This window comes from Berghia stephanieae, chromosome 2, assembly GCF_034508935.2.
Source record: "Berghia stephanieae isolate SIO BIC M18660-M18661 chromosome 2, UCSD_Bste_1.3, whole genome shotgun sequence".
Classification (NCBI taxonomy): Eukaryota; Metazoa; Mollusca; class Gastropoda; order Nudibranchia; family Aeolidiidae; genus Berghia; species Berghia stephanieae.
Genome location: NC_088361.1, coordinates 87,083,312 through 87,098,311, shown reverse-complemented (window position 1 = coordinate 87,098,311; position 15,000 = coordinate 87,083,312). Strand labels below are relative to the sequence as shown.

Sequence of the window (15,000 nt, the reverse complement as noted above, 5' to 3'; positions counted from 1 at the left end):
CATCGTTTACACAGGCCATTGGGCTTGTTAGGTTTCACATATTTGTTGATAGTTCTTCAGAGTACCCATTCTTTTAATATTGATACAACCAATGTGAAGATAACCAAAGGAAGTGATGGATCTCATTTTGGATATTCGTTTGGCTTCGACAAAAAGAGGAACAGGTGAGAACGTGGCAACATCTAAATATAAATAGATCGTTAGTTATTTAGTAGGTAAGATAGATAGATAGATAGATAGATAGATAGATAGATAGATAGATAGATAGATAGATAGACAGATAGACATATATATATATATATATATAGATAGATAGATAGATAGATAGATAGATAGATAGATAGATAGATAGATAGATAGATAGATCGAAAGATAGAATGGTAAATATAAAGATAGACAGATGTAGAGATTGGTAGGTAGATAGACAGATAGATAGATAAATATATAGATAGGCAGATGGGCGTTTGGATAGAATGGTAGAGATATAGAAAGAAAGGTAGATGGATAGATTGGAAGATAGATAGATAGATTAATTGATATATTTATATTATATAGGATAACTTGCCCGAGAGATAGATAGAGAGATAGATAGAGAGGTAAAATACAGTTAACTATATAAATAAACAGAAAGATGGATAAATAGATAAATAGAGCGATATAAGGGTAAAACGGTATACGTATAGATTGGAAGATAGATAGATAAATTATATATATATATATATATATATATATATATATATATATATATATATATATATATATATATAATTCGCTCCATTGCTACATGTCGAGCACTATCCGTACCATATTTGTATTAAACGCGATTCAATATATATATATATATATATATATATATATATATATATATATATATATATATATATATATATATATATATAGAGAGAGAGAGAGAGAGAGAGAGAGAGAGAGAGAGGAGACTGAGAGAGAGGGGAGGGGGGAGACTGAGATAGAGAGAGTGAGAGTGAGTGAGAGAGAGAGAGAGAGAGAGAGAGAGAGAGAGAGAGAGAGAGAGAGAGAGAGAGAGAGAGAGAGACCCTTGAGTAAATGACGTAGATATAATTAGAGATGTTCAATTTGAGCGTCGCTGCGATCATCAAGTGGGTGGACAATTCACATGTTGCTAGTGTCTTACAGGTCACAATAGCTCAATTAGTAGAGCATTCCCTTCACTAGCAAGGTGACCGGTTTCTTCGATTCCTATTGTAGTCGAGATATTCTTATCTGCCCCCCCCCCCCTCCCCCTCTCCAAATCCTATGTCCACTCTGCAGTGATTGGGTAGCCTGGTCTGTTAGATCTGGCGTAAAGTCGTATCACATTGTGGCAATCAATTGCTACTTGCTACTGTCGGGATGAACCAGATGCTAAAAAGTCAAGTTACAACCAAACTGATGAAATATATGAATTCTTCGTTTATCGCACTTTTAAAAACTTTATTCACCCTGCTCAAGACTAACATAATACTAACCTAACCCAAGTCTGATATTTTTGGCTATAAATGCAATTTTCCGCATCTTAATCATCTCGACACAATGTCTATCGCTTTGAGAACGTCAGTCACAACGTTTCATAGCATACAATGTAAGTATGCAGGGTTCCATTAAGTCTCTCCGTGTTTAATAACATCTTTAACAGAAAAACGTTACAGCCAATAATATACTTTAAAAATGGACTTATGAAAACATAAATGCTTTACCATTATCTTCTAGTACTCAATGCGCCTAACTTCAATTTGGTTACCATGGTTACATTCAAGCAAACTAATCCTTTTTTTTAAACTCTGGGGGTGATGGCTTCAACAACAGCTCTTTTTTCATGATAAATGTGGCAACATTCTGGTATGGGTGCTGAATAAAAAGTGTCTCTGCTGTCGCCGACGAGGAAATATACAGAGAAATATCCGGTGACTCAGGCGGTCAGGCAATCGAGTCCATCTTTCCCAATCGTCTGGAAACGTGTCTGCGAACGACCCGTCTCCAAGGTGGAGGAGCACCATCCTACTGTAAATTTATCTTTGGCTGATATTCATCAAGACGGGATGCAGCATGAACTTCTAGCAACAAAGATGTCGAGCTTTTATATAGCGCATTATCCACTAAACGTGCTCAAATCGCTTTACAAAGGGTTCCTCACGAACAGCAACATGTAACATGCAGAACGAGACATGACGCCTGTTAGGCGATAATACCATTCTTTTCCCGACAGAGACAACGCTGTTAACGGCCAGGTACTCATTTACTCCCGAGTACGGTAAGAGACTGTGAGTAAAGAGCCTTTTCGAGGACTCAACTATGGGCAAAGCGAGGCTCGAACACAGGACCTTCCGATCCGAAAGCGAGTGTAATACCGCAAGACCACATAGCCGTAATAGAGTAGCCTCTAAACACAAACATGCACACCAAAGTCTGCGACGATACACCCCAGGTGGTTTTCATATGCGGGAAGAAGAAGAAGAGGAGGAGGAGGAGGAGGGGGAAGAAGAAGAAGAAGAAGAAGAAGAAGAAGAAGAAGAAGAAGAAGAAGAAGAAGAAGAAGTGGTAATAGTAGTAGTAGTAGTAGTAGTAGTAGTAGTAGTAGTAGTAGTAGTAGTAGTAGTAGTAGTAGTAGTAGTAGTAGTAGAAGAAGAAGAAGAAGAAGAAGAAGAAGAGAGAAGAAGAAGAAAGAAGAAGAAGAAGAAGAAGAAGAAGAAGAAGAAGAAGAAGAAGAAGAAGAAGAAGAAGAAGAAGAAGAAGAAGAAGAAGAAGAAGAAGAAGAAGAAGAAGAAGAAGAAGAAGAAGAAGAAGAAGAAGAAGAAGAAAGCGTTAGAGGCCGTGATTCATCTCAATAAGCTTGCAAAAAAAAACCCCCACCTTTCTGGCTCTTTTTTTATTTGCCTTTTATGTTTGTTTTTATTTTCGATTTCTTGATTTCCTGTTCCATTGTAAAATCCCACATACGGATAATAATTGGAATAACTGATTTTTACGCGCATTAACTTTTGAAAATGGGTAATTATTCCACCCCTCTCCCTAAATAGTAACGCGTAATGATATTATGTTTACAATAATTATTTGTGACGTCAGATTATCAAGCGTAAATTTAACTTAAAATAATATTAATAATAATAATAATAATAATAATAATAATAATAATAATAATAATAATAATAATGATAATAATGATAATAATAATAATAATAATAATAATAATAATAATAATAATATATAATAATCATAATAATAATAATAATAGTAATAATAATAATAATAATAATAATAATAATAATAATAATATAATAACAATAATAATAATAATAATAATAATAATAATAATAATAATAATAATAATAATAATAATAATAATAATAATAATAATAATAAGAGAACTATTCCTCCTCTTCCCCCCCCCCCCCTCCCGTCCGAAAAATAATCACTACACTGCGTATCGAATTCTATATCCTCTTCTCATGTTGTGTTTATTTATTCCATTTTAGTCTACCTCCATTATATGTTATTTTCTCATTTGTTGAAGATTATTAGTTGGCGCCCCAAAGCACGCTTTAAACGTCAAGGGATTGTCCATCCACCCAGGAGTCGTAAATCTTTGCTCTCAACCATATGCTACCAAAATGGACTGTTCAGGAATAGACTACGATACACCTCAATTTTATAAAGGTAATTATTATACTCGACGTATGCTTATGTGCTGGTCTATTAGCCCAACCCAACTTGTTATGGGCCCAATTTTTGTAATTGAAATACTCCTAAACCAACGCAAAATATTGTTAATTTCAACAATATTTGATCAAGCCCATAATTGCGTTCGGTTATCAGATCTGCAAAAATGTGCACGTAGTTATTCCATTTTATTATTATATTTTGTTTCTTCGACCTTCAACCACCAGCAACAGTTGAATCATTGAGGAAAGAGTGAGTTTTGTTTCAAAAAATTAGAAGATCTTTAACTTCATTTTGAAGACGTTGCCTTAAAACTCTACTTTCTTTATCGTTGATAAACTGGGCAGTTGGTGCATGTTTCGAATGCCAATTCCCATTTTTCTTACAAACAATGAAAAGCGTTAATTTGGTTGATTTTGTTTCATGACAAAGTATTACAAGAATAGAACGATGCACGCGAGAAAACCGCATTGCCGTCTTTGTTTCGATATTTGAAAATTTAGTACTTGTTCGTAATGTAAGCATTCAATGTACATTTTTATTGTGGTCTTGCGGTATGACACACGCTTTCGGTCCTGAGTTCAATCCTCGCTCGGCGCATAGTTGAATCATTGGAAAAAGCTCTTTACTCGCATTTTCTCTCCGTACTCAGGTTTAAAAAGAGTATATTATGGCCGTTTACAGTGTTATCTTTGTGGGAAAAATTGTAATATCGCCTAACAGGCGCCATGTCTAGTTCTACATGGTTGCTGTTGGTCAGGGACTCTTTGTAAAGCGCTTTGAGCACGTTTAGTGGATATTGCTATTTTTAAAAGCTCACATTTTTTTGGTTTTTTTTTTTTTAATATTTGGGTTTCTTTTATATGTTGAGATATATATATATATATATATATATATATATATATATATATATATATATATATATATATATATATATATATATATGATCAATTTCTATAATGTCACACCCCACTTTGTTCAGGATGAAACAATTTTTTATTTGATAAAAGAAGAAAGAGAATATGACTGATCTTACCTGAGATACATCGATCTAAAAATGGTGCAGTTTTTTACTGTTCAGTTTATTTTTGTCACAGGAGATCATAAAAAATCTTTTCATTCATCCCATAGGGGAAATTTGTCATTATGGTGCATTCCAAGGGAAGACAGTACTTACCCAAGCGTCAGCCGAAATACAAATATAATCGGTATTTTATATTCTTCATGCTGGCTACAACTTTTTTACATTTCACGTGATCGAATGTAGAAAAGTCAAAACATGATCAGATTTATAATGATTTTCACCTCTGGATACACTTTTATGCTTGTCGGAGAAGTATTTCATATGGGCTGTTATGGAGATAATGGTGTCCGTCATTGTTCCGATAGCTTTTAACCTGTTGCTATGCGTCATTACGAGGGAAGTGACGTCACGACTGTTGGAGCGTATTGGCAAGTAAATTTCTCATAATTGTCATACTTTCTCCATTGTCGAGGATGGTATTCCATAACCTTATTGCACTTGAATTGTACTTTCTCTTGTATATCATTATAATTTCAGATCCTAATTCTTTAAGACAAGAAGGTTATGGAACATCAGTCAGTGCTTCTGATACCGGTTATTATGCTGTAAGTAAAACTATTTTATAAGATTTACGATTCCAATGGTTATAAAAGAATTTTTAGTGTGGAAATTATAAGATGCTCGAAGCTGTAGACTGCTAAAAGTAATGTACTTATTGTAATTTTTCAACATCTTATTATTATTATTATTATTATTATTATTATTATTATTATTATTATTATTATTATTATTATTATTATTATTATTATTATTATTATTGTTATTATTATTATTATTATTATTATTATTATTATTATTATTATTATTATTATTATTATTATTATTGTTATCATTGTTATTATCAATAAAATATCATTATAGTGTCATCATTGACCTGTATTCACAGATGTGTGCACCTTACTGGAAGGACATAGCTTACCAGTCAACACATTATATGTTTGTGCCAGGTCGATGTGTTGTTGTTGGTCCAAATGATGACGTGAGTTTCCGATTGCTTTTTTAAGGGATAGGGGGGGGGGGGGGGGGGTGACGGGGGTAGGCGATGAGGAGGGAGGGGGGGGGGGGGGGTTGTTTGTTATTATAAATTTGATTTGTGTTTTTTTTGTTTGTTTTTTTTTTTGGTGTGAATTTTTTTCCTTTGTTTTTTTTTGTTTTCTTTGTTTGTTTTTTGTTTTTTTCCCCCAGGAATAAATCCTTGTTAAATTAAGTCTTGTGCAAGCTTTTAGTGCGGCTATGTGGTTATGTGATGTGTGGCCATTCACATCAAAACGGCAATATTTCAAATCAGCATCTAAAATTTGGAAAGAGCAGAAAATGGAACTTTGATTTCTTGTCTCCTCAAGAAACACTGTTTATCCTCCTCAATAAAACCATCAAATTTCATCCACGATATTGAAGCTTACTCTTAGTCTTAGATATAATTATAATTATAAATTTTATGACGGCCGTTCCTTTACCCCCACTGGGCCCCTTGTGTGAAATGACCTGCCCAGGAGGATAAGAGAATCAATATCTATTGATAGTTTTAAATTATTGTTAAAGAACTACCTTTTTACATTTACATTTTCACGGTGTTGATACGATCTTACACAGACTGCTGCTATTTATGTTATTGTGGTATAAGTTTTATATATGTAAATTTTGTATATTGATTTGTAACGTGCATTGAGGATCACACAGTGACGAAAATGCGCGATATAAATGCTATGTATAATAATAATAATAATAATAATAATAATAATAATAATAATAATAATAATAATAATAATAATAATAATAATAATAATAATAATAATAATTATTATTATTATTATTATTATTATTATTATTATTATTATTATCATTGTTATTATTATCATTATTATTATTATTATTATTATTATTATTATTATTATTATTATTATTATTATTATCATTATTATTATTATTATTATTATTATTATTATTATTATTATCATCATCATCATCATCATAGTATATTATTATTATTATTATTATTATTATTATTATTATTATTATTATTATTATTTATTATGATTATTATTATTACTATTATTATTATTATTATTATTATTATTATTATTATTATTATTAGTAGTAGTAGTAGTAGTAGTAGTAGTAGTAGTAGTAGTAGTATATAACATAACAATAATAATTTATATAGCACCAACTTCCAAATTGATAAAATATGTCATAATTAGTAATAGCTCACGGGTCTGTACACGCACACACACCCACCCACCCACACACACACACACACACACACACACACACACACACACATATATAAACAAACAAATACATGCACATCCACTGTACACTTAATAATCGATTCATGATTTCACTATTAAATTTTAGAAATCATAAACCTGTTAAAAGTTGCTTTCAATTTGTTTTTTCTTGAAAGAGAAATAGGAACACTTTTTGTTGGAAGGGATAGAGAACGAGAGCGAGAGCGAGAGAGAGAGAGAGAGAGAGAGAGAGAGAGAGAGAGAGAGAGAGAGAGAGAGAGAGAGAGAGAGAGAGAGTTCCCAGTATATACAACAGATCGAGTGAAAATCATAATTTTAGGGGATAACGCCGTTTCAGGAGATGAATCAGATATGCAGACCTCCTATTACGAAATTTTGGCTCCAGTTTCAGAACTTCATGAGCATCTCAAAGTCATTAAAACTTATTGAAAATGAAAGTTAGTGCCAGACAACATAATTTAAAGGTTTTTAAAGCGTTGTTTAATCATTTTGAGTGTATATGTTTGATTTATAAAGTCAACTATCGGGACAGCTATTTTTATCTCCTAGAAACTACAAATTTCAAAATGTTCAAGTAGGCAGGTCTGCATATGTGACCCTTTATATCATAGTGGTATTATATAGGGGTGAGATAAGTACTGGAGATTGTATGTATAGCTAAAAATAATATGACTTACTTGTCTTAAGCCTCTTGATTCCTTGTGGAGCATAGGGCCACAGCAGCATTCTTCCATCTGACTCGGTTTTTGGTGGTCTTCCCTATCTGGGCCCAGTTTTGTCCGGCTGCCTTCAACTCAGTTTCAGTGCTGCGTCGCCATGTTTGCTTTGGTGGAGTAACCTCGCCCCTCTTTCCTTGTCCAAAGTCTGCCTGGTGATATTGCTTGCAGAGTTCCTGAGGGTATGGCCAATCCAGCCCTATTTCCTTTTTTAAATTTCTGTTTCAATAGGTAACTGTTTCTGTTTTTGGTGCAGCTCTTCATTTGCGATGATGTCAAAAATATGATAATTAGGAACAATTTATCTTCGTCATGATGGAGAATAAAAATAATTTCTTACATTGCAACCAACAAAAGTTCCTATTCTATCCTTTTAACTGTAAATTCACCTCATTAAAAAAAACAATTTAAAAACTTGAGCTTTTATACAGGGCAAAATCAACTAAACGTGCTAAGAGCGCAATACAATGGTTCCCTCAACACTTAACACGTAGGAGGTGACATGACGCCTGTTAGGCGATAGTACATTTTTTGGGACAGAGACAACGCTGTTGTACTCATTTTACACTTGAGTACGGTGGGAGGATGTGAGTAAAGAGCTTTTGCCAAGGACTCAACTATGCGCCGAGCGAGGCTCAAACTGAGGACATTCTGAACCAAAAGCGAGTGTCATACAACAAGACCACATTGCTGCAAAATAAGTCTGATTCATCCCGACATAATACATGTAACATACATCCGGTTTATTTTGACCCGTAGTTCCCTGGTTTAAGTCCTGATGTTGGCGTTTTAAGGGGGTCCCGATAGCTCAAGTGGTAGAGTACTCGCTTCACACCGATATCGATTTCGGATGAAGCAGTTGCTTGATAACCTTTGAATAGGATGCTTGTCTATCGCAAAGTACTTTCCGCCAGATAAAACAGGCCCAGTTACTCAATTACAGCTGGGTGCATGGGGGGAGGTCGGAAAGAAAAATCTCGAATTCACTCATGATCGATCTTGGTACCTTTCGCGTGTGACTCGAGTATTTTAACAATCTGAGCTATTGTGACCCTCGTTAAAAAAACCTAAAAGGTAAACAAATCTATCTTTGCAGGAACAAGACGTAGAGCCCTATTTCCACAACGCTAAAACCGCTGAACAATACCTGCCAACTAAGGACTATTTCCACGGATTTGCTTCATTTGGACTTTCAACCGACACAGTTGATGTAAGCTATTACCATTGTTTGTTTTGTTTTTTTACTGCGGTCGTTGCTTTGGGACTATTCCAGACTTTCATTGGAATAGACCAGAAGGACAAATTTTCATTTGATATGGAATTTTAAAAATATTATATATCACAACAGTGACACCCGGAAGTATAAAGGGCCAACATACAAAACTATGAACGTTTATAGCCTGGTTAATACGGTTTAGTGAGAATTACTCATAAACGCGGATGGCAAAAAGCAATACCAGTCACTCGAGTGACGTCAACTTTATACTTTCCAGTGGCGTGGGGCCATTGGATCGAATGGTGCCAGGCACCGTACCAATCTTTTAAAAATCATTAACAGCATAATTTAATTAAAAATAAAACTGAGAAATTTTAACTCCACTGTCTTTCGACAACTCGCCAACAACATACTGCCTTTTTAGTCTCCACTCTATTCAAGATTCCGAATCACGCACTGCGCCGACTCGTGTGTTGGTGACATCACTGCGCGAAGTAGTGACTAAATCAAACACCGTGGTGCAAAGCAATCCAAGCTCCAGTTAAATGCTCTATCCATTAGTATCGCTACAGCTGATTGAGCGAGAAACTGGGTCGAATTATACTATCTTCAAATAGCGGAAAACCCCTCGACTTGTGCCAGGATCTGAGAGCTCCACCGTTGGACGGGGGGATGCGCCAAATTAGGGTAACTTCGGCCATCCAAAATATTACATTAACTGTCAAAAACACTGATCATTGTCAAGTTTATTTGTAAGCAGCAAAGAAAGACAACATAAAACTTAAAAATATGACATATCAACCCCCCCCCCCCCCAACTCTTTTTCACGATTATTGAATAAAGTAATTCTTTGCAACGAAGCATTGTGGACGAATTTACCAACATTTTTCTTGCTTGTAGTGCCGAGTTGATGGTTACGTGTGTATGAGTGTTTATTTGTGTGTGTGTGTGTGTGTGTGTTTGTTTGTGCGTGTGTATTTGTGTGAGTCAGAGAAAAAAAGCGAAGATTGTCAACAGTTATACTTTGGTGTGGTTTTAGATTTTTTAAGTATTTAAGTGGAGTGATTTTTTCTTTGTGATGCTTTAAGATCTGAATCTACCTTTTATTTGTGCAATCATTAATCGTAGTCCACTGATTTCCATTATTTGAGATATACTTTGAAGTTTTGTTTTGTTAAACAATGAATTGCAATGAATCAAGTTGACTCTTTACTTCACCGACCGTTTGGGAGATTGACACTAGATGACAAATTAGAAATAAAAAGACTAGTTCCTCACCAACCAACTGATTTTGAATTAACACAGGTGTGGAAATCTCGAAAACGCTCTTTTTCAGTGACATGGTATGACAGGCATGAATGGCTCACAGTTAGTTTAGAAAAAAAACGTTTCTTTTGTTTGTATTGTCTACTTTTTTACAGATACAACAAACAATGACAAATCATGGACATCTATAGGCTATAGTGACCTTAACCACTTCCATCATAATTCTTAACCTCCTGAACGTTGTTTTAGCACCCTTAAAAGAGTGAAAAATTTCTTGCGAAATTCAATGAAACACAGAGCGGTTAAATTCGTTAATGATTCTGTCAATTCACAAAGCTGAAATAGATGCCATTCCAAATTTCAATAAACACATTATAAAAAGATTTACAGAGATGAAACATCGCCGTGCAGATTTTCTTTACAAGTACTAAAAGTAAGTAATTTCTGTCATAGGTTTTTTTTTCTCTTTTGATTTACATTTATCACATATTGATTGCATTATCGACCAAAACCAATCCTTTAAATGGTGGACAAAGAATAATTACAAAGACCTTTTCATACGGGACTTGTATCTCAGTGTTGTGGCTTGATGTTTTCATGAATTATTTGTTTTTGTGAGTTTTGTCCACTCGTAGAAACCATCGACCCTCCCCCCACCCTTAACCGTGTTCACTGTTTTAGAATTTTTTTTTCTTCTTCTAATCATGGCACCACCATACGCCGTCAATACGCCACGCCGCTGATACTATCTATATCTATTGCATGCCATTCAGAATACAGAAAGCTTTTTAGGTAATTGTATAGCATTATTCAAACGTTAGTCATTTGTTACAGAAAATATATAAAGACCGGCAACTATTAAAGCGTTTGCGAGAAGCTAAACATATATTTGCCTTTCAAGGAAGGTTTAAATACTTAGTCCCCCCCCCCCCCCCCCACACACACACACACAGACTCCCAAGCCCCGTCTTTAAAATACATTAGAAGGAGGGGTGACTTTGTACAGCCAAACAAAATTGTTCACTTATTTGTTGTGAGCTCATTTTTTGTAATGGACTCTCAAACCAACGCAAACTATTTTTTAACTCTTTCCTTACCGATCATTTTCAGTATTTTCCCAAAATGGCAGGCTTACCTAGCAGAAAAATTTATATTTTAAATTCAAGCAAGCTCTCTACAAAACAATTTTATGTTCTTTTTGATTAAGCAAAGATCATTCTTCAAAGTTTGTGATTTACAAAATAAATCTGAATTTACCATGTATATTGTGTCGTAACAAATGTGACGATTTTGCTGTAGGTGGTAAGGAGAGGGTTAACTTGAGCTTTTAAAAAGAACAATATCCACTAAACTTGCTCAAAGCGCTATACAACGGGTCCCTGACCAAAAACAACGCATAATATGTAGAACGAGACATGACGCCTGTTAGGCGATATTACATTTTTTCTCTCTCGACAGGACAACACCTTTAACGGTCAGGTACTCATTTTACCCTTGAGTACAGTGAGAGAATGTGAGTAAAGAGCTTTTCCCAAGGACTTATCTATGCGCCGAGCGAGGCTTGACTCAGGACCTTCCGATCCGAAAGCGAGTGTCATACCACAAGACCACATATCCGCACATTGCATTATGTAGCATCATATTATAGGCTAGTTTGCTTATGTCAAAGGCCGGAATAAACTACTTGGGGCGGCGTTTACAAATAAGTGCTCATCGACTTAGAGTTATTTGAGTTTAAAATGAAGAACATAATTTTGACGTTTAACCCTCTCCTTACCAACCATAAGAAAATTGACACATTCGTAACGATCCAACCAGCACTTTTATCATTCAGATTTCTTTTGTAAATCACACAATTTAAAGAAAAATATTTTATTATAGCTATAAACACGTGACACTGTTTTGTAGCGTACATTTTTTCTGATCAATAGTATGCATAGAATGCATTTGTTGATTTTCTGTTTGAGTAAGAAATAAATTATTTTTGTGCTTAGGTGGGTGTGAAATTTTGTGGAAAATTCTGAAAATGGCTAGTAAGGAAAGGGTTAAGAGACAAAACTGACTCTCTCAAATTATGGCATTTTCTATTAATTCAAAATCAAATGTAGTAGAGGGAATTAGGTCCACAAAAACATTGAATTGTGCAAATTAGGATTAAAAGCATGAAGATTACATACGTTGTAGAATATGAAAAATCCTGTATTTTATGTTATAGTAGAACCACTCCGAAAGATCAGTATTAGTCGAAATGCGTTTGCATCTTTTCAAATACAATTACAATGGCAGCAGCCTCTTATCGTTCTCACACTACTATGTTATGACGATCGACCCAATCAGCAAAGTCGGTCTGAATTCGTGCACCGTCGCGAACCCGCCTGGTAGCATCGTCACAACACACCATTCGACTAGATGCTCTGTTGTGTTGGGTTCTTGCCCACATCGGGTACATGTTGGACAGGTGGAAAGTCCCCACTAATGAAGCGCACTTGCTGTTAGGCAGCTCCTCGACCGAAGCCGATTCGCAGCCACCCAGTGTCTCCTCTTACTGGTATCAAAGCCTGGCAACTTCTCACCAAGCTTAGAGGAGTGTACGTCCCCGCCCCCACGAGGGATTGAATTCGTCCAAACCGACTTCCATCTCGTATATGCATCTCTGTCCGTAGTCAGGGAAGCTGCGTACAAGGGTTGCCGGGACTTATTTAGGCTCGAAACGGGGGCGCCGTCCTTAAAGCGCTTCAGCGGGGTAACCGATTTCCTCTCTCTCTCGGATCTTATTTAGCCAGTTTACCGTAATCGTCTCCCTCCGGACATCGGGGGCTTGATTGCTGCCATTATCTGTCCCCATTCTCTAGGCGTTATTGCCAGCGTTCCTGACACTATGTGCATTGACTTGCTAAGTTTTACATCTACCTTCTCAACGTTTCTGCTTCTACCCCCCACACTGGAGCGCAATACTCCGCGGTGGAATAGCATAGTGCCAGGGCGGACGTTCTCGGGCGTGCTTGGTTAGCGCCCGAATTCGATCCCGCCAGCTTCCTCAGAAGACTGTTGCGTTTCTCTATCTTCCGGGCAACTCCTTTGAGATGCACCCGATAGGTAAGACTGCGGTCCTGCGCCACCCTTAAGTATTTTGGATGCGGCTCATATGGGAGTGGCTGGTCCCCGACGAGGACGTTCAGTTTACGGGTGTGCCATGCACTGCATAGGTGGAATGCAGTGGCCACGTTTTTGAAGTGTTCGTCTTCAGGTATCACTTGTCGAAGTAGGATTTGAGTCTGGTGACGTCCTCGCTGAGTACGCTCTCGAGACGGGTCCACACTATACTTTGAGTAACGAGTGCCCAGTTGTCTGCGTATCCCAGCCTCAGGGAGGAAGTGTTCGGCATATCGCTAATGTAAACGTTAAACAACATTGGCGCAAGTACCGAACCCTGAGGGACCCCATTCTTCAATTTCCGTACTTTGCTCATAGCGTCTACCAGCGCGAGGTGGAATTGTCTTTCCCCTAAGATTGAAGAGAACAACTTCTTTTTGCACCTTATGATATTTGCAAGTTTGAGCATTAATCCTTCGACCCAGACCTTATCGTACGCCGCTGATAGGTCTTTAAATACAGCACGTGCTTGCTGTGTCCTCTCGAACCCTGCTTCAATATGCTCTGCAAGGGCAATGACCTGTTCCGTGGTGCACCTCCCTTCCCTGAAGCCCGCCCATCGGTTTAATAGAACTCGCTCCAACAATTTGTAAAGACAGCTCAGTAGAGATATGGGTCTGCAGCTGTCGGCCTCCTTTGCCGGTTTCCCGGGCTTCAGGATGGCAACTATCTTTTCGTGCCTCCACACTTGTGGGAGCTTTCCTTTTGCAAGGACGTCAGACATTGCCTCTACCAGCCAGGTCCGTGCCCTGGGGCCCAGATGCGTCACCATGTCGGGATATACGCCGTCTATCCCTGCTGCTTTGCTTTTGAACGGGAACGTCCAGTCCGACTCCTCCGCAGGTAGCGAGTCCAAAATCGTACGATACGCCTTGCGTACACCGCGCTCAAAAGCATGATTAGGAACCCGTTTGCTACTGTTCTTTATGTTCTTGGCAATTGTGTCTGCCCCACATTCCGGCGCAGCTTCGCGTAATTCCTGTCCGGATCCAATTTCTTTATCAAACGCCAAGCGTGGCGTCTAGAGGGTGTAAAGTCAAGACTTTCCACGGTCTCCTGCCGTTTTGCTTCCTTCCGTCTGCCAGAGACTGAAGTAGTCTATCAGCTACGTCCTGGGACTTGGTCTGCTGGTACTCTTTGTACAGCTTTTCCGACTCTTCCGTTCAGCAAGGGGTGTAGAATTTCCGTTTGCCCCGTGGAATAGAGCGTTGAGCGCTCTTAACCAGTAGCCTGTTAAATCTGGTTATATTCTCGGACTTGGGGGGAATGGCAGGGCTAACCTGCTCGATATAGGAACTGAATTCCTCCCAGTTAGCCTTCCTGAAGTTCCATCTGCAAAGTGGGAGGGACTGCACCCTCGGTATTGTCACACCTGCTGTGACAAGAACCGGCTTATGCTGGCTGTGCGGAAAGTCCCCGAGGACTGTTCGCTTCACCTGCAGCGGTTCACTGTTCGCGCCTTTCGTAACGAGGGTGAGGTCTGGAGTATACTCCTTCTTATAGCGGGTACCCCTGAAGGTACCCTTGGCTGTAGGATCGTACACTAGGTGCAGATCGTTACAGTCCATCCGTGAGTGGAGTTGTCTTTCTGCCTCGTTGCAGTCTCGCTAGCCCCATTCGTGGTGGTGGCTATTAAAG

At 37.4% G+C, this 15,000-nt stretch overlaps 1 protein-coding gene across 1 annotated transcript in view; it reads left to right on the top strand.

Annotated features, from left to right (window-relative positions):
* The window catches only part of LOC144965741 (integrin alpha-9-like), a 52,920-nt gene that overhangs the window by 343 nt on the left and 37,577 nt on the right, over positions 1–15,000 (top strand). The window contains exons 2-6 of the mRNA XM_078901386.1: positions 1–164; positions 3,530–3,672; positions 5,237–5,304; positions 5,646–5,738; positions 8,824–8,937. The exon at positions 1–164 is cut by the window's left edge and continues 86 nt beyond it. Coding sequence (XP_078757512.1) covers positions 1–164; positions 3,530–3,672; positions 5,237–5,304; positions 5,646–5,738; positions 8,824–8,937 — 582 coding nt within the window. The remainder of the gene's footprint in view (positions 165–3,529; positions 3,673–5,236; positions 5,305–5,645; positions 5,739–8,823; positions 8,938–15,000) is intronic.